Source organism: Athene cunicularia (genome assembly GCF_003259725.1).
Source record: "Athene cunicularia isolate RWA chromosome 1 unlocalized genomic scaffold, athCun1 chr1_part2, whole genome shotgun sequence".
NCBI classification, from domain to species: domain Eukaryota; kingdom Metazoa; phylum Chordata; class Aves; order Strigiformes; family Strigidae; genus Athene; species Athene cunicularia.
In genome coordinates this window covers 27,167,206-27,185,679 of record NW_020799092.1, presented here as the reverse complement: position 1 = coordinate 27,185,679, position 18,474 = coordinate 27,167,206, and the positions used below count along the sequence as shown (strand labels likewise).

General features: G+C 41.4%; 1 protein-coding gene across 1 annotated transcript; it reads left to right on the top strand.

The window, feature by feature from the left end:
- Window positions 1-255: 255 nt before the first annotated feature.
- Window positions 256-16,615, top strand: NUP50 (nucleoporin 50). Its single transcript, XM_026862131.1, has 8 exons — window positions 256-278; window positions 2,298-2,376; window positions 3,512-3,595; window positions 5,749-5,944; window positions 7,170-7,832; window positions 8,836-8,914; window positions 9,927-10,045; window positions 12,212-16,615. The coding sequence occupies exons 2-8, from the start codon at window positions 2,308-2,310 to the stop codon at window positions 12,412-12,414; spliced, it is 1,413 nt and encodes a 470-aa protein (XP_026717932.1). The 5' UTR covers window positions 256-278; window positions 2,298-2,307; the 3' UTR covers window positions 12,415-16,615.
- The last annotated feature ends 1,859 nt before the right edge of the window (window positions 16,616-18,474 follow it).

Genomic DNA, 18,474 nt, shown 5'->3' with positions numbered 1-18,474 from the left:
GGGTATTACGGGAGGCTGCAGTTGGGCCTTTGGCATGGCAGCGAGCAGCACTCGGGTCTGTTAAACCGAAAGAGCTTGCGCCGAAACCGAAGCTTTTCTGCGCAAAGGAGAACCGTGGGGCTTCCGCCAGTTCCGCGCAGGGCCCCGCTCCGCCCCGCGCTGCTCCGCGCCTCCCAGGCGGGCAAGGCGGGATAGGAGACACCGGGGACTTCCTTCTGCCGCCTGCTTTGCGGTTGGGTGCTCCAAAGGCGCGAGTTTTGTAGCCTTGTGGTAAAGAGGTGAGATTTGTGGCATGCAAATGTTAAACTGAGGCTTGTGCTGGAGCTGCTGCGTTAAGTAGGGCAGCTGGGGTTACTGAGTGGATTTTAGTAGTTCAACGACGCATCTGTATTGTGTTGTGGGTTGTTTTTTTGTTTGTTTTGTTTTTTTTTTTTAATTAAAGAGCTGTTTCTCAAAATACTCCCATCAGAACATTTGCTACTAAAACCTCTTGAGGGTTCTGAATATCAGATAGAGGCGGGTTTGCGTTGCTGCTTGTTTCACGGGTTAGAAAAACGTGTTTGGGATTCTCCTGAATTCGTCTGTGTTAGATCCTGTTTCCAGTATTGCGGTAGAGAAACCGTGTAAACACGGGTCGGTGCAAAGAACCCGGAGCCAAGGCCAACAACTTGAGCCGCCTTGTGTTAGTGAAGAACAGGCTTTCTAGTGAATGTGCTTGTCACGCCTCAGTGGGTGGGTTAAGAGAGGTAACTTGATCTTCCGTGGAACCCGGTGGTTTAATTCTAGGCTTTGCTAGTCCCTGAGCTGTGGCTGCTGCCGAAAAGACGCGATCTTGTCTTCCTCTGGTTGCAAGTGGTTGTATACCACTTGTGGGAGACAGGACTGGGGAGCCAGTATGACTTGAAAATCAGTACACTTTTTTTTTCCCCCCCCCCCCAGTGGGTTGGTTTTAAATAGTTCCCTAGTCTGCAGAAAATCGGGCAGGGCACGGTAGGGCCTCTGCTTTCAGGATGGTGCGGATTAGGGCGTTTTAAAGTGTTTACACAAAACAATCTTTTGTCACTGTACTTCCAAAAGATCCTAATACCTTATTTGTGAAGTGTGTCGGACCAAAATTCATTACTTTAACATGTGATTTCTGAGAGACTGCTGTGCAGCTGGATTTACTGTTCTAAAATATTCCACCGGCTAAACAAGATATTCTGTAACCGTGTTTTGTCATAATTTTCAGCTCTGAAATTCAACTATTTGTGGAATTATTTTTTTTTTTATGTGCCAGGTCTTAATCACAAACCTAAGAGTGGGTTTTTTTTAAGAGTTCTAATTCTTGTGCTTGCTTAAGACTTAAATTGCCACAAAACTACCTCTTTGAAAAGTTTTCATGTTTAGTGTCAGATGATACAGTTGTTAAAAAACCGTTTTTTCATACGAAATTTGAGTATGGGATTGCTTGCCAAGTCTTTCAGGTACAAACTATAACTGGATTCATTCTTTGGTTTTGCGCAGAGCTGATCAGTTGGTACTTGAGTAAAATGGAACTCAAAAGTTAGAACTCACATTCCTTTACATGATTTTCCTTTATGTGGCAGAGATAACTAGCAAAATGATGATCAGCTGCTTACATTAGTAGCTCTAAAATCCATCATATGCTTGATGTCTCCTCTGGAGGAAAAGTAATTTATTTGTAACAGAAATTTTCCAATTTTTATTTAGTAGTAGTCTATGGATCCTGTTTATTGTAGGAGAGCTTTGTCTTTATTCTTACCCAAGCTTCTCTCCAGTTGCTTCAGTAGTCCTCATCAATATTTATTTTAGATGCTATAAAGCAAACTTACTTTTCTCTTGCTGCTTACATGGGTATCCTGAGGCAAGATGGAGTGGAATATGGCATGTTTTAACCAGATCTCTTTTCCATCTTTTTGGGTTTTTTTGCAGCCCTTCAGAGTAAGTGATGACCAGGTTTATGGGTTATGGGACTGAAAGGAATTGCCCTAGCCAGCAGTGCTGCTGCAGAAAAATTATCCCATAATTGAACTGAATGTTTCTGTTGTTGCTTAAATTTAAGATCAAATATGGCGTATCACCACAACTTTAGCCTCAAGTGCTGTTGACTGTTGTTGCCACAACAGTTGTTAGAAACACTTGGTTTTCAACTCTCATTCCAATTTTGACCTACTTTTATATTAACTCGATTCCCATTATTTGTTCTAAGTAATACAGATTGAAGATCATTGTTGCTTAGAATTTGATTTCTGTGCAATTGATTCTTTTTTTATATTATTTTTTTCTCCACACAGGTGTGGAAAAATGGCAAAGAGAATTGCAGAGAAGGAACTGACTGACAGAAACTGGGATCAGGAGGATGAAGCTGAGGAGGTAAGATTCCCCCCCACCCTGCAGGTAGTAGGGTAGTTACTTACATGTGCTGTTTATCTTGTGGGTAAAATCTACAGTAAAATTGGTTAAAAGTGTAGCAATTAAAGATAATTTTTTATATGTGTTTTTTTTTTTTTATTTTATAAACCTTCTGATATATGCAAACCATATGGCAAAGCAGTTTTTAACAGTTAAAATGACATCAGTAGCTCGGGGGAAAGGAACTTTATATTTCTGAAGGGAACCCCAGGCTTGTTAAAATGCATAATGCTTTTGAACTCTTCCAGTGAGTGATGGGTATTTTTACTGAGATCACAAGAAAAAACAAGTTTTGATTTCTTGAGATAAATTTTAAATTTTCTTCGTGTCTTGTCCTTTTTTTTAAAAAAAAGAAAAAAAAGGTCAGTAATAGTTAATTTCAGAGATATGTTAATTTGGAGGGTTTAGCTGAATGTCCCTACACAGCCAGAGGAATTAGGCAGTCAAGTGATATGTTTCATCTGATTGTAAAAAGAGATTTTCACGTTTAGTTTCTCATACTTCTGGCTCTGAACAAACTGTTCTAGCTTCTGCGCTACTAAGAGTATTAAAAGTTTAGGCCTGTAAAATGTGGGAAAGAAAACTGACAGCGTTCTTCCAGAAATTTGAATATAAGAAAACTTAATTTCCTCATTTATTGCAGGGTGGTAATTAGTCATTAGCTGCCTTTGCTAATACTTGAATTGCAGCAGACTGCAGGACTTAGAGCCTACATCTCAGTGTACCTTCTCCAGACCAAAGGTTGTTTGTAACAGGGCAGTACTGACGGATTACCTTCAGCAAAGATATCTTACAGCTTTGTTAAAAGTAAAAGAAAAATTATTGAATTATTTGCTGTAATAAAATTGCAATTGCACAAAGAGAAATGTCATGCAGAACAAGAAAGAGAGTTCTGAAAGTATCAACTAATGTCCAAGTAGCTGGCAAGGTAATCACAGTACTCTATTTTCTAGGTGTTTTTTTTTACTTATTCCCTTATTTGTGAGGAGCAGTGTTACAGCTGTGTTCAAAAACTTACTGTGGTTGTCTCTTCAGACTGTGGTGGACTGAGGCATTCTGAGAATGTCACTAATGATGCCATAACTTCCTCTTAAAGGTGGGAACGTTTTCAGTAGCTAGTGAAGAAGTCCTGAAGAACAGAGCTATTAAGAAAGCAAAGCGCCGAAATGTTGGATCGGAGGTAATGTGATCACCGAGCATTAGTGCTGTAGTTTGACTCGATTGCAAAATACGACATCTCTGCTCAGGTTTTTACTTATTTGGGCTTGTAATAATACTGCATAAAGCTATTATTTTAGAAGGGATATACAACTAGTCAGCTCATACCTGCAAATTAATTTTCACTTCCTGTTCTCTAGCAAGAATAAGGCCAGAACGAAAAATGGGTAATCCTAGTATTGACTGTGTGAAGAGAGATGTGCATTTTGAAAGTATAAGTGCGGTGTTTCAGACACAATGTCACCTACAGCTGGGTAAAATAACACTCAAACTGCTCCAGTTTCATCCTTTGCAGAGATGGGAGGCCTGGAAATTGGAAGTTACTAGTTATCCATACTGGAGGGCTGGGGGATGTCTCAGAGGCTAAATAAAGAAAAACTGTTCTGAGAAGGAAACTGGTGTCTTTTGTGAAGAATGCTGCTACTTCTTTTTTTCCCCCCTGTGAAGAGCTTTAGTGCCACCTACTCTTTGTAATAACAAATTGAAAACTGAAAGGTAGTTGGCCTCTCTTACAGGTTTGGTCCCTGTGAAAGCATTAACCCAGTCCAACCAAATTGTAGTCCTTTCAGAAATTCCTGACAGATGCTTCATCATATATATATCTTCCTATGAAACATCCAACAGGGCATGTGCTGTGTGAGAAGTAAGACATAGACTGGACCTATCACTCAAATTGGTTTTGGATTGGATGGGCCTAGGTACAGTTAGGGCCTGGATAGTTTTCTCCCGTGTTTTGATCTTCTGCTGTCCAAGCAATGTAAATGAGGAAGCTGCTTTAATCCTACTTTGGCCTGTAGTAGTTTTAGCCACAAATGTGGTAGAGGATGCAGTTAATTAAAGGGTTGTACTGGGAAGAGGTGGTGCAAAAAATAAACCACAGCTTGAACAGGAGGGATTCGGGGAAAATGGAATAGGAAAACCAGACCTGGCTGAGAAAGGGGACCAGATGATGGGAGAACAAATAGTATTGAGCCTGAGAGTCTGCTGCCAGAGATCAAAGCTGGGGGAAGAGCTAGGATAGTCTGGGCAAAGGCTAAAAAAACAGAAGAGATGGAAGGACACCTGAGGTTGCATAACAAACCTGTGACATATGTATTGATGTCCCTAAATGGAGCAAGCAGAACGCTGCAAAAAGAAAGACTGCAGTTTAACTGGAATGTCCAGAGAGAGAGGGAGGTAGGCTGATCAAAGGGAGACAGAATAAAAATAGCTACTTAGAAACGAGGAACAGGGGACTGCGCTGGGAAAGGTAAAGCACAAAGGGAAACAAAAAGAGCCTGTACCCACAAGGGCAGATACTGGAATAGAATCTAAAACGGGTGAGTTTTGTGATTTCTTCAGTGGTAAAAGCAGATGAAACTGGGAAGCAATTCTCCTTTTCCTCTGATGGCTTTCCAGAGATGTTGAAAGTCCCCTTCCGGTAATGAGCGCTCGTTACCTCAGGAGACATCATATAGAGTACCTACAAGTGGCAGTGCCTATTTGTGTGTTAATCACACTGTATCTTTCAAAACCACGTAAGAAATATACCATAAAATACTACGGTTGTAAAGATAGTGTTGAGAACTAGGTCATGTAAAGGCTGCAGAAAGCACAGATGCCATCTCATCAGGTACAGTCTTTGCCTCTCCCATCAGTCCCACTGGAATATTGTGGGGAAATCACTCAAATGTTACACAGGTGACTACAGATGGTGCTGTTCTGAGGAGTGCCTTGAAGCGTTGGGCTCTTGATTGTAGTTGTAAATGCTAAAAGTTGCTGAAAATAAGTCTGCGATGATACACTGCTGTGTAATTATTTAAAGAAAACAAGATGCCCTGAATGTCTAAATAGGTAGTCAAACACATCCGCTGCTCTGAGCAACTTTTCTGGATGCACTTCCTAGATCTAGTTTATTTTCATACCAACCATCTGAGTCCTTTAAAAATAGTAGCAATGCGTGTCATGAGGAAGCTATTAACTTTTGTTTACATAGCTGACTTAGAATAACACACCGAATGACATGCTGAACCAGGGTAAAGAAATGGAATATCAGGTGGGGATAGGATTTTTGTGGAGATGTAACTGGTTGTGTGTCTCTTTTTTTTTTTTTTTTTTTTTTTTCCCTCCCCCCAGTCGGAAAGTGGAGGAGCTTTTAAAGGGTTTAAAGGCTTTATATTGCCTTCTGGAAAAGGAGGAGGTGGCTTCAGCGGATTTGGTAATGGTGCAGGAATAAAGTCTTTAGATGGGCTGTCTAATGGAAGCAGTAGTGTCTCTAGCACTCCTTCGTTCAGCAGTTTAAAGACCACCTCCGAAACACAATCGGCGTTCGGTAAGTTTTAAATAAGCTTTAAATATTTATCAATTCGGCCATAAAATCTGTAGGGTTATTTTAACAAAAAAACAAATTCAAACAACGCTCTAGTTCTGCCTTAAGGTTTTGAGACTTTATTTCTCTTCGTAAGATATCTTAAAAGGATTTTTAGATTGCTGGAGGGGCAAGTTATCAAATGTCTGCAGTTTGAAATTGGAAACTAAATTCATATTTGATCTAATACTGGAGGTAAAAGCTTTATGGGCACAAATCGAATGGAAGATATTGGTACAAGACACTCTCTGAGTAGTATAAAACAGCTGATAATATGTTCCAGTTAAATAATTGTCCCAATTCTCTGGATTTAATTTATTTTAAAAACACAAGCTAATGGAAAATGTCCATTTAGTAGGACTGCAGTTTCTTTGTGTATTTTTTTTTTTTTTTAAGGTCTTGATTCCTTATATTTTGCAGTTCATGGTAGGTACATGCTGCATAGCTAAAGCCTTAACCTTTTTTACTCTGTACATCTCACATTGCAAAGTCTGTCTGGAATTTTATCTGTTACATTTATACCTAGATTTTAAGACACTTCAAATATTTTAGCCAGTCTTATGCTTTAGTAGTCCCTAAATATTAGAGGCAGAAATGTTGACCGTGCCACAGTGTTTTAGAGTCAGCATGCTGCTGAATAGAAATGGTGGAGTTTGAAGTTTAGAGTAACTTAGATTTCAGTGAGCTTAACTAATTGAAGAGAAACTTAAATACTTAATGAGGATTTTCGTAATGTGCTTACTGTGGTTTTTATACGGAAACCACTCAAATGTGCAAAATCATGGGCTAGTGGGTTTGGAGTTTTTTGAAGCACATGTAGCATGAGATAGCTAAATGTTTTAATAACTGTTAAAGCTTGGTAAAGCTTGAATTAAGATTGAGGGTTTGGTGAAACACAAAACTTTTCTTTTTTAAATGTTACTCTGTACAAGGTTTCTGTGGATTTTTTTTATATAGAACTCTGTGCTCTATCTACTTTGTCTATCCCTGAACTAACTTTCTTGTCTAGGCTTAGGTCTGTTTCACAGCATTGTCTGTTTACTTGTGTCTGGCACACGGGGTTGTGATCCCAGAGAGTCACCCAGCCAGAATGAGTGATTTGATACAGAAATACTGAGAACATTAGTCAGGCTTTCATGAGAACTCTGCTTCTAGAACTGTTCTGAACCATGTTTTTTCCTTCTAATAGGATCCACAATGTCAAATGGCCCTACTACTACTGCATTTACCGAGAAAAAGGCTGCGAGCCCAAAAGCTAATGGTGGCAGTCAACCGTCCTCATCTGGATACACTCAGAGCAAAGTTTGTAGCTCTAGTGTTTACCACAAACAGTTAGCAGCTTTAAACTGTTCTGTGCGTGACTGGATAGTTAAGCACGTCAACACAAACCCACTTTGTGACCTGACACCCATCTTTAGAGACTATGAGAAGTATTTAGCAAACATTGAACAGCAACACGGCGGCAGTAGCGACAGTGGCTCTGAAAATGAAAGCAACAAGACACCTGGCTCTCAGCCTGCTTCTACATTTGGTAATTCAAAGCTACAGCAAGGATCAACATTTTTGTTTAACAACAACAAAAGCGAGGATACATCGGACAAAAAACCTGAAGCTGCATCAGAAAAAAAAGACCCGTTGTTAGGAGCTACGTCCACCGTCTCGTTTAATTTTGGCAAGAGTGTCGACAGTTCTGTTTTGGGTTCCCTTGGTTCAGGAACACTTAGTAGTTTCTCATTTTCTCCTGGGAATTCAGGTTTGTTTGGAAAAGATGCAAACCAGGCTAAGTCTGTCACTGCAGTATCCACCAATGTCTTGGAAGCTCAGACAGAAAGCGGCAATGGTGATGATAAAGGTAAATTCTGTTGAAAATGATGATTTTTTTTTTTAATGGTAAGCTGTGAATGTGTGTGCCTTAAGAATAATGCCAAGATGAAATAATACTAAATTGAACTAGATCATAAGTCTTGAATTTGAAAGTACAAAACTGTACCGCTAACCTGAAAATACCTCAGTCTTGCATACTCTTAAAATAACACTAAGAGTATATGGTGATCAAACCCTGTGTATTTCTGCCAGATTTATACTTTCTGTAACAGAATACAGTTCTGTAGCTGAATGCAAGACTTGAAACGATGACATTTAAAGCAACTGGTGTGTTCATCTTTGAGCCTGCAGGACGTTTGAACCCTGCTGCTTTTCCTAGTGGGTTTGTCAAGAGATCCCCTCAGTAAAATGTGTGAGATAGAGAACAGTTTCATACATCTTTCTTAATAGATGGTAAGGACAATAAAATGACAGAGTGCTTGATGGTTTTACTCTGCTGTTTCCTTAAGCTAGGCACAGTGAGCTGATAGAAATCCTAGCAGCTGAGGGACTGGAAAGGGACAGTCCTGCCACTCTCTCTTGGCTGTCATTCCTGCAACTAGCTCCCCCCAAAATTAAACCTGGCTGTTGGAAGTATTTGTTAGGCTTTACTTGGACCCCTGTGTGGAGACTGTTCTTTGAAATATTGTAACTTATCCCCCCAAGAGAAGGCTTTGACTTAAGTTTGACTTGCTAAGCTTTCTATTTTTTGGTTTTGATTGTTGGGAGTTGGGTATTTTCATCCCATTTAAATGGAAGATGAGCATAAAGTTGTTTGAGGGATGTGGCTGAATGAAAAGAAGTTAAGACTTTTCTGTAGCTGAAGCTGCTTCAGAGCCCACATGGACTTAAAACATATTTTGACAATCCCTGGCAGGCCACATGTGTGTATGTCCAGTACAACATGCTTATGCTAGTTCTAGTACAATGCCAGAACTACCTTCCAGATTACATGCTGACAACATTAATGTATTAAAACTTTTTAATTAAAGGAGGAGAAGAGGACGAAGAAGAGCCACCAAAAGTCATTGTTAATGAAATAAAAGAGGATGATGCTTTCTACTCCAAGAAGTAAGTGACTTTAACTTGGAAGAGCAAATAGAATTATAATTTGGAGGATAAAGTTCATACCTGCATATTGCTGTTCTTCACTACTGCAGTGCAGAATTAGTGATGTCTATATTCTTGACTTCCTAGTTAATAAAGCTTGTTAGGAAGCCATATAGAACATGAAGTTTCACTTGTAAAAAAGTAATTACAGACACAACTGCATGAGATCTTCCTAAAATTCTTGCCTGCCTTGGACACAGCACTAGTAGCTAGTCTGTGTTCTACTTGGGATCAGTGTTTTGCAAATGAAGACGATGTTTCTGCCTTCATCGGGCTTTGCAGGTTTAAACTGTAGGGCTCGTAGCACAGAAATAACACACTGTACTTCTGAAAAAGCAGCCAGGTGCTCAGCTGTTTGCAGAGCCTAAAATAAGACTCTTGGGTTGGAAAACGCTGATTGTTGTATGAAGGAGTGAACAAGTTGTACTTTCAAGTTCACAATGAGACTAACTCTGCTAGAAGCAGTTTTTTCAAAGCCTGTTCAGTTGTCCAGGTAATTGCATGTCTGCTTAACACAGCACAGAATTTGTCCCTCTACACAAAGTCATTTGCTTTATCTGAGAGAAGGTTCATTTATGATGAACGGCATTAGGTGTATTAGAGCTTCACTTCAAAATGTTTTTAAATTTTACATTCTCATGGTTTTGTAATTAATGTTATTAAACAGTAGCTTACAGTTACTTCTCCTTAGAGGCCCTGAGTACAGGTTGCTGTGCATTTTACTTTTCCCTGAAAGTTATATGCTTGTCATTTGGATACTAAAAGAAATAATTAACTTTCTGAGAAGGACGCTCTGTTAGCACATGAAACAAGGTCAAGAAGAGTAAAGATCAATGCTACTCACAGCCCGTTAACTCCCGATTATTGTTAAACTGTTGGCTTACTGTAAGATTTATAGATCTGTGTGTATTTGTGTTTAAGCTCTACAAACAAGTGTGGGGTGTTTTGTTTTGTGGTTTTTTTTTTTGCACAGGTGCAAACTGTTCTACAAAAAGGATAATGAATTTAAAGAGAAAGGTGTAGGAACATTACACTTAAAACCAGCAGGAAATGAAAAAACTCAACTCCTAGTCCGAGCTGATACTAATTTAGGTAAGTAACTTTCTTCTAGTAGCAAGTGTTGATGTGAAGTTTCCCTGCTAAGCATTAGGATTTTTTTGTTACGCAGTGTAACAAACGCGATCAGTGAAAGTCTTTCTACTGGTTTTGAGTCATTTCAAGTATTGAACAAGCAAGTGGCTGCCTCTAACGACTGTTATGAAATAGTGCACGTGGCGCAGTGCAAGGAAGTAAAAAATTACAGTGTAGGCTTGTGTATTTTTTTTAATAGCTTTTCTCCATCCCTGACTCGTTGAGTGACTTTGAAACATGGCTTAAGGTCCACAGCGAGAAGTACACGTGTGTCAGGAGTGATAAATGAAGGGATTTTTGTGCCAGGATGCAGGCCAGCTGCCCTTTGTCTGCCGTTCAGCCCCCGGCTGTAAACCTTTGGCCCTGCGGGCAGACGCCCGGGTACCTGAGGTGAAGGGGAGGATCCTGTAGGCCAGGCCTGCAGGATTTTGCTCTGAGCGCTGCTCTTCGAACGTGTGCTGAGGTCCAGCTGTTGGACCTTCAGTTGGATCAGAAGTGGTAGGTTGATTCTGTGGAATTTTAGAGTAGCCTGTAAGGTGATAGTTCCTCAGAGTATCTTTTTGAGACGGACATTACCACATACAGCTCATTAACAGAGAAAAACACTCAACTGTTTCTCTGCTTTTATAAGTTAGGGATGTGTCCAGGTTTTTAAGGTGTAATGTTCTGGCTGAAGAGTGTTTACACACTCAAACTGCAGATCAAATGTTGATATTCATTGTCGAGGCTACACTTCAGTACCTGCTTTCAAGAACCTTGCCCGCGGGGTTGACCCGCTCTTGACAGCTTCCATAAACCAGGATAATTATTATACTTAGAGAAGACCTGAGGACTAAAGCCATGCAGCAGCGCAGGGCCTCGGTACCTCTTGCCTCAGTTGCTGTTCATAACATGCTCTAGCAAGTCTGTGTGAAGTCTCTGCAGGCCCCTTAGGGGCAGTTTTCAAACACCTGGTGAGATTGGGACTCCGGTGCTAGTGACATCTAAATCCTTCTTGTGGAGACCTGGGCAGTTCTTAGCAGTTAAACTGAAGGCAGATGGATGGTGGAGTTGTAGGTGCTTTCAGCATTTCCGTGGGGATTTGAATGTGTTGAACAGAGCAGATGAAAACTTTGCTTTCTCCAAGTTACCTACTCTTTAACACAAGTCTTGGTTTTCACTCAGCTGATGCTAATTTTCATGATGTTGACTCACATTCCCTCTACCTTCATCCGAGGTGACGTATTAGGAAATCTTTCCTTTTTCTTCAGCTCATGAACTAAGACATTTCAGCTCGGTTGTTTCCAAGCCTCGGTTTCTAGCAGCTGCTGCAGTCGTAGTGACGCGCGCTTTCCTTTTTGCTGTCTTCACACAGCGCTCTAATCCTTTCCTAAAATCTCGCTGTGTTGAAAAACTGAACTGGAAAGGAAGGCGAAGACTGACTTTTCCCTAAACACTACTCCCGTGTTCTGAACTATTTACCAGGTTTACAAAACGTGTGCATCTTCCGTGGAAGCAGATTGGAGTTTGTTTGCAACTCTTTTACTAGACCACTAATCCCGAAGCTCAAACTGGCGACACAGTTTTTAACAAGTTGGAGTAGAGCTGCTGCTGTTCGTAACCCGGTGGCAGACCACAGCAGATGGATTGTATGATTTGAGGACACGAAGTGCTGCTTCTACCATAGTTTGTCTGATTTTTTTTGGCTTAACGTGTCTGTAGGTGTGTTGCAGCTAACATTCTGCTTCTGCTTGGGAGCTGCGCTTGACGGTCAGAGCGAGTAACCTGCGTGAGCGTGAACTAAGCGCTGGGACTGGATTCCTCACTGGCTGCTTCTCCCTTATCCCCTTCCCCTTTTTCCTGTGTGTCCCTACTATCATTTGATACTCCTCAGATTGCTCCCTTTAAAAAGGGAGGACAGAGCATTTTCAGATATTTCCTCATTCCTAATGAGGGAAGAAATCTTTGAGAACGGTGGCCCTGAGCAGATGCTTAGAGAAGAATAAGATAAGTCTATGTGACACTTGAAGTGCCTTCCTTCCAAACACGAACTTAAACCCCTCTTTAGTAAGTATACTAACACCTGTATTGCAGTAAAAGCTGAAAAACTGCTAACTGTATTTTTTTTTTTTTCCTCCTCACATGCAGGAAACATCCTGTTGAATGTTCTCATTCCACCTAAGATGCCGTGTACGAGAACCGGAAAAAACAACGTTCTTATAGTTTGTGTTCCAAACCCTCCGATTGATGAGAAGAATCCAGCTGTTCCTGTCACTATGTTAATAAGGGTGAAAACAAGTGAGGATGCAGATGAGTTGCACAAAATCTTACTGGAGAAAAAGGAGGCTTAAATAAGTTGCAGTCAGTTTTTTTTTTTTTTTTTTTTTTCCTTCCATTAACTTCACTTGAACACTTAACTCTTTACTCTGATATTAAGAACTGTTAGAGGAATTCTGGGAAAAAATTCTGTGAGGAAAAGCTAAACTAGCTAATAAAAGCTTTAAATAGAACACAAGTGTTGGACTGTGCTCCCTCATTTGTCAACATCTAAAATGTGGGACCTCTTCTGGATAAAGCACTTAGCAATTAAAATTTTCAAGTGTGTTTTTAACACCGATTTGACTGAACGGACTGAAATCAGAGTACAAAAACCTGGTACCAGAGCTTCCTCACAAACTGCACTGCAATGCAACAGCCTCCTCTTTGGAGAAGGGAGGGTGGCGTTGAACTCTCAAAACTGTTTCTAGGCTCCGGATTTTTAATTTTCATTGGTCTGTCGTATTCTGGTGAGACTTAAATTTTTTTCAAACTTGGTGACACTGACATACCCACCACTGCTAGTGTATATTGTACTGTGTTTTAAGTCTTACAGACTCGTGTGCTTTTGGGACTCGGAGACTGCATCTCCAACTATTTAAGAGAAAATTTTGCTTGCGTAGTCTTGTTGACAATAGTGTCTCTTAGAGAAGAACCGTCAGTTCTGTTCTTACTGTAGCAACAAGCTAATGATGTGCAATAGTACAAGCAGACAACTGGAAGACTGTTTAATCTTGGACCACGACGGCAGCTGGCGTTGCCTGACTCTGGAGGAGTCAGGCAGAGGGTTGCACTGCCATTCCGGACCCTCGGAGCTCCTCTTCCCTCCTCCCTCGGGCTAAAACTCAAACCCAGCAGAGGCAGAGTTGGAAATGTTGTACTTGTCTTGCTACTAGGACTTTTCTGAAGATAGCTAGCTCTTTTCACAAATTTCAGGATTTTTATAGACCTTTATATTGCCTCTGGCCATTACTGAGAATACATGCATAAATGTGTGTGTGGTTGTGTGTGTGTGGAATTATTCTTCCCATGTGCTAAAACAACAGTGCTTTACTGCATTACATTGAGTAAAGCGGCAGTTAGCAGCTTTAGGACAAGCCTTCTGGGGTGAGTAGGGAGCACTGGGTTAATCTATAACTTAGTTTTCAGCTGTGTTAAAATTAACCCTGTGGCAATAATTTGTGGATCAGAATATTCTGTTCTCAGCTTCCATCTCAACTTTATCAGGCCTTGTTTGGTTATTGAATCAGTTTCTTTTTTCAAGTGGTGTTTGCTGGTAACTCCTCCCCCTAATAATTGGTTTTCTGCTTTACTTCCAGCCCGGGAAGCTATCCTAGAGCTAGATGTTACTAGTTAAACTTCAACTGCTCTCAGCCCTGGCACGCTGACCAGCTCTGGGGAGGTGGAAGGAACGGCCTGACCTGCCTCTGGCTAACGCAGCACAGAGAAAAATCCCCTTTTTTAAAAAAGAAAGCAGTGTGATGCAATTCTGCCAGGGCCCTGGGAACCCACCCTAGTGGCACTCCTGGGGTGGAGAAGCAGCAGCACCATTTGATGAGATGCAGCATGTTGTACCTGCTCCCCACTGCTCCTGGCAGGGGGGCAGGCGGCTGCCTTGAGGCCTAATTCACTGCACAATTCAGGTTACGGCCTTTTTTTTTTCTTCTTACATAAAAGGAGAAAAAACTTTATAGGATCTGTAGCTCTTTTGACCAAAGTTCAAAAACAAAGGCCTTTGCTTACATTTCAGTTACACTGAGGTCACAGGAATTGCATTTTTAAGTGTAAAGGGAACTCAGATACCATTTCAATTATTATTTGAAATATAAACTGGTGCCTTTTTTTCTTTTTTCCATTGGGTCAGTACTTAACCATTAAAAGTTACATTACTTTCCTCAAAATAACATTCTTTTTGTGTTAGTTTTAAAAAGTCTTGCTGATACTTAAGTTGGAGGCCAAAAGTTGAACGCACGTGTGTTAATTGTGTATGAATGAAAAGCAGAACCTTGCCTGCAAGTTTATTAGAGGCTCGGGTTCCATGTCCAAGGTTAATTTTGCATTTGTCTTGTGACTCTGATGTCTTCAACGTGTCTCCAGGCAGCGAGGTTTGAGGGGCTGGAGCGCGGCAGGCGGTTTTAACTCCATACAGATCGTACCCGTGCTCTTGGGTTGGTGTTTGTCTCCTTCCCAAAGCTGAGGGATGTGTGACTGTTCCCTCAGCCACCAGAACGGGGACCAATTCCCTTAAAACAAGTCAGAGACAAACGGAAGTTTTCAGTTGTCCTTAGGCTTTGCCTTCCAGGTGAGGCAGCCTTGGGGTACTGCAGGCACCTGCTCAGCCCGGTCTAAAACATGACGAGTGCCTCGTGTGTCTCTGGGGTGTACGAGCTGAGCATGGTGTAAGGAAAAAGAAGTAGAATAATAATAAATTGTGCTGGAAAAATTAAATCTTGCACTATCCCTGGTAGTAAGTAATATCCTGTTAGCTGCAGGAAAGACAAACTGAGATGAGACACCTTAATTCTTCAGCAGCGTGGTGTATTTATCAGTCAAGCTAGGGGAAGGTGTATAATTGGAATGTCATCTTAATTAGAATGTCAGATATATGCAGAAACGTACGATTTTAAACATTTTACACAGGGAGAGTTACCAGAACAAGAATAGGGAAAAATGTGACTGTAGAATTTTTTCATTGGCATCGTTCATAGTGACCCTGCGATGATCTGCACAAGGAAGCAGAAGTCAAGTCACACACTTTTCACTTGAGTATTCAGTTATAAAGCACAACCCTGCTCCAGTACTGTTATAAAACCACATTTTTGATGATGCTTCTTGTAAGAAATATTAAAATATGCAAATACTGCAAAAGGCCAGAGATGGTTATGTAGAAATAAAGGCCTAAAACGAATTAAAAGTAAAGGTTAGTGGTGAGGTAGAAGTCAGTCTACTATTGCCTTCCTGAGAACAGGGCCCGTGCTGCAGCAGGAAGGGATTTTGACCAGAATTCTAACTCGGATGAGGCGTTCCTGTGTCTTGGTAGATACTTACTGTATTGAACAGGTGGCTCTAAGGTACCTGAGGTTAAAGATGCAAGTTTCCTCCCTAATTTCAGTTACTGCCTTCACTCTTCCAGCTGTACGCAGGCGTTGGAGTGTCTTACGGATCACACCACCTTCCTTCTGCTGTCATTTTGAAGTTTTCAGCTGCTTAGAAATCTTTCCCCTCTCACCTCCCCACTCCTTAAACCAGAAAACCAACATCTCTGCTTCGTTTAATTCTCCGAATCATCTGCAAGGGAGATTGTTACAGTTGGTTTGAGTTTTATTATATTAATTTGCTGTATGCAAAGGTTTGGGGTTTGGTGTGTTGTTTTTTTTCCTAGTGTACTTAAAGTTACCTATTTGGGAGCACAACTGTGTTCCTGTAATCCCTTTTGGTTGATGGATGTGAAAGTTTAAGTGAAGTTTACAGTTCAAATAGAACATGTTGTAGAAAACAAACCAATTAGGAGGTACGCTTTCCTCAAGGACTTCAGTCAGCTCCCTCTGCAGCACTGTAACATTTACAATGTCCTTAAAGACTTTTCTTTCTGATGCCTTAACTTATTTGCATATGCTAAAATTTCATAGCTGGTGCCTGTGTGCAGAAATTAACTGACATTACACAATTCAAAGTGGCATGAGCTAGTATAAATCCAATGAAAATGCTGAATGTGATGATTTGTTAATTGTTAATAGATTTCAACCTGCTCTGAATTGGATACATAAGTTTCACAGAACCTGTCACGTAACGATGTTTTCATTAATTCTAATGCATTGAGGAAGTGTACAAAAACCCATGGAAAATGTGAATAAACGAATGGGAGAGAAGTGTCTCGCCTGTGTCCCTTTCCCTTTGACTGTTTAACGCTGTATTGATAATGGGGATTTTACAGTGGGTTGCTTGCAGGTGAACTCCTACCTAGCAAATCCCGCCTTGCTAAGCACCAGTTCAGCAAAACTGCCGCCTTCTTGCCAGGGCAGTGAGCTGACACCATGACTGCAGAGAAACGCTACGAGAGTTGACTGTAGAGATCAACCTCTCACACTTTCCACGCCAACACTAAAAGATTAAAGAGCAAAAGTAAGCTGTGTAGAACTTGGGCTGGATCTAAACTAAAAGTCCTATCCTAAAGCTGGGCCACAAAGTGATTCTTCGCTTCATTGTTTCGTGATCGTTTGGCCAAACAGGAAAAAATAAAAATTAACAATAAGATCAGACAAACTTACCCTGGCAAGTGTAGATCATCCTCCCCATGCTGTTAAGTCCTGCCTAAACTGGGTGTAATTCTGGAGCCATTCACCCCACACCCCAAACAGAGGAGCTACTCCTTGCGTGAGGATACGGCTGTTGGGTCGCAAAGCCTTAACCTAGAGATGCCCCCTCATCACCCCGACAGCTACAGTGATCGGGGAGAACCAAGAGCCTAGCGATGCAGTCGCTATCAGCAGTGCCATGTTTCTACCCAAATTGCCCGGTGCTTTTTTTTTTTTTTCCAACAACCTGCAAAACCCCACAAAACAACTCTATGCACTTGGGCTGTCAGCATTAGTTCACATTTTGAACATTTTTTCCTTAAAAAGACAGCCAGCACCGCTTACTTTAGGCAGCTCTAAAGAAAAAAAGCAACGTACCGGTTCAGAAGAGCAGAAACAAGCTGCTCATTCATTTCAGGCTGGGGCAGTCTGGGAACTCCAGTGCTCAACGCTTTGCCAGTCAGCAAAGGTTTTGCCACTCGCACAACGAGGAGAAAAAGTAACAGTGCAGAAGACAGCAAGACCTGAACACCCCGACAAGGAAAATGCAACGCTCCAAGCAGAGTCTGCGTTAATCAAAATCAGCCTCTGCCCTAATCCAGGAGGAAACCCCCCCTCAGAGCAGACCTGTTACAGCAACCCAGTGGTACCGAGGTCAGAACTGATCCACCTGAAACACACACCAAGTACAAGCTAAAGGCCATGTCGTTGGCTAGAAAAATATGTAAGGTGACAAACTTTAATCATGCTCCAAACGATGCGTCGACAGACAGGTTACCTGGTTTAATCAAGCTCCTGCTAAAGACCAAGGGGAAAGCCAGAGGAAGAGCAACAGCCAGCTGAGTAACTTTGGAGTAACGTGCCTTAGCTACGCATAACATTTGAAGCCATGAAGGACTTCAGGCTCCAAGTGTGGTAAACAGCTTGCTTTGGTAAAATACTTGCTTCACAGAAAGGTCACAAGGCAACACGACTAGAGTTTAATTTTTGCAACGAACTTTTTTGGGTATTCAGTAGGTGACGCTGGATGACAAACCCCTGAGCTCCCTCACAAGTTCCCATATGTGTCCGTGAGCTCCCCCGGCTGGCAGAGCAGCAGGAGACACAGGAGGGGCAGCACGAAAAGCCCCAGAGGCTGCACTAGGTGACTAAAGAGGTGGCAGAAGAATTCACATGGCTTGAAGTCGTCAGCCAGACTGCTGTTAGGGACTGATCATTTTTTTTAAGGCATCGTGCTCGTTTGGAAATTCCGATTTGCATCTGAGCATCCTGAATAAATATTAAATGTTCATAATCATTAGTTTAGTGGGTATTGCTATTAGGAACACCATAACCTTTACTGAGAGGTAGCACAGAAATGGATCATCTCTGCAGAGGCTTGAAAGACACGAAGAGAGTTGCCTGCTCAGGCAGCACCACTGAGTAAAAAAAAAGTCTCCGACTTTGGTTTACCACCTTACATTGCAGATGACATAACACAGTACAAATTTTTTTGTTTAAATGCTGGTCAGTGGTAGTTTTAGAGCCCTACAACTGGTGGGCACTTCAGGCATTCTTCTTACCTGCAAATGGTCATTCTGTTGGCTGCAGTTCCAGGGAAAACTTGCAGATGGTTTCTCCATTGCAAAAAGCAGATTCCTAAACACTGAAGAGAAAATGGTAGATCATACACCAAATGTAATTACTTTGGTGGTTTATGAAATAAGTGTTTCCTTACCTTTACAATGAAGTTTTGGGGCACAGGTCTGCTGGGGAGCGGCTGGGGGAACTGGGGGGGTTCAGTCTGGAGAAGAGGAGGCC

Bases quoted from the DNA above. Each gene is read 5' to 3' on its own strand.
- NUP50 (XM_026862131.1), top strand. From the start codon at position 2,308: ATGGCAAAGAGAATTGCAGAGAAGGAACTGACTGACAGAAACTGGGAT. The intron at 5,945-7,169 runs GTAAGTTTTAAA...TCCTTCTAATAG, and splicing joins CGAAACACAATCGGCGTTCG to GATCCACAATGTCAAATGGC. The intron at 7,833-8,835 runs GTAAATTCTGTT...TTTTAATTAAAG, and splicing joins CGGCAATGGTGATGATAAAG to GAGGAGAAGAGGACGAAGAA.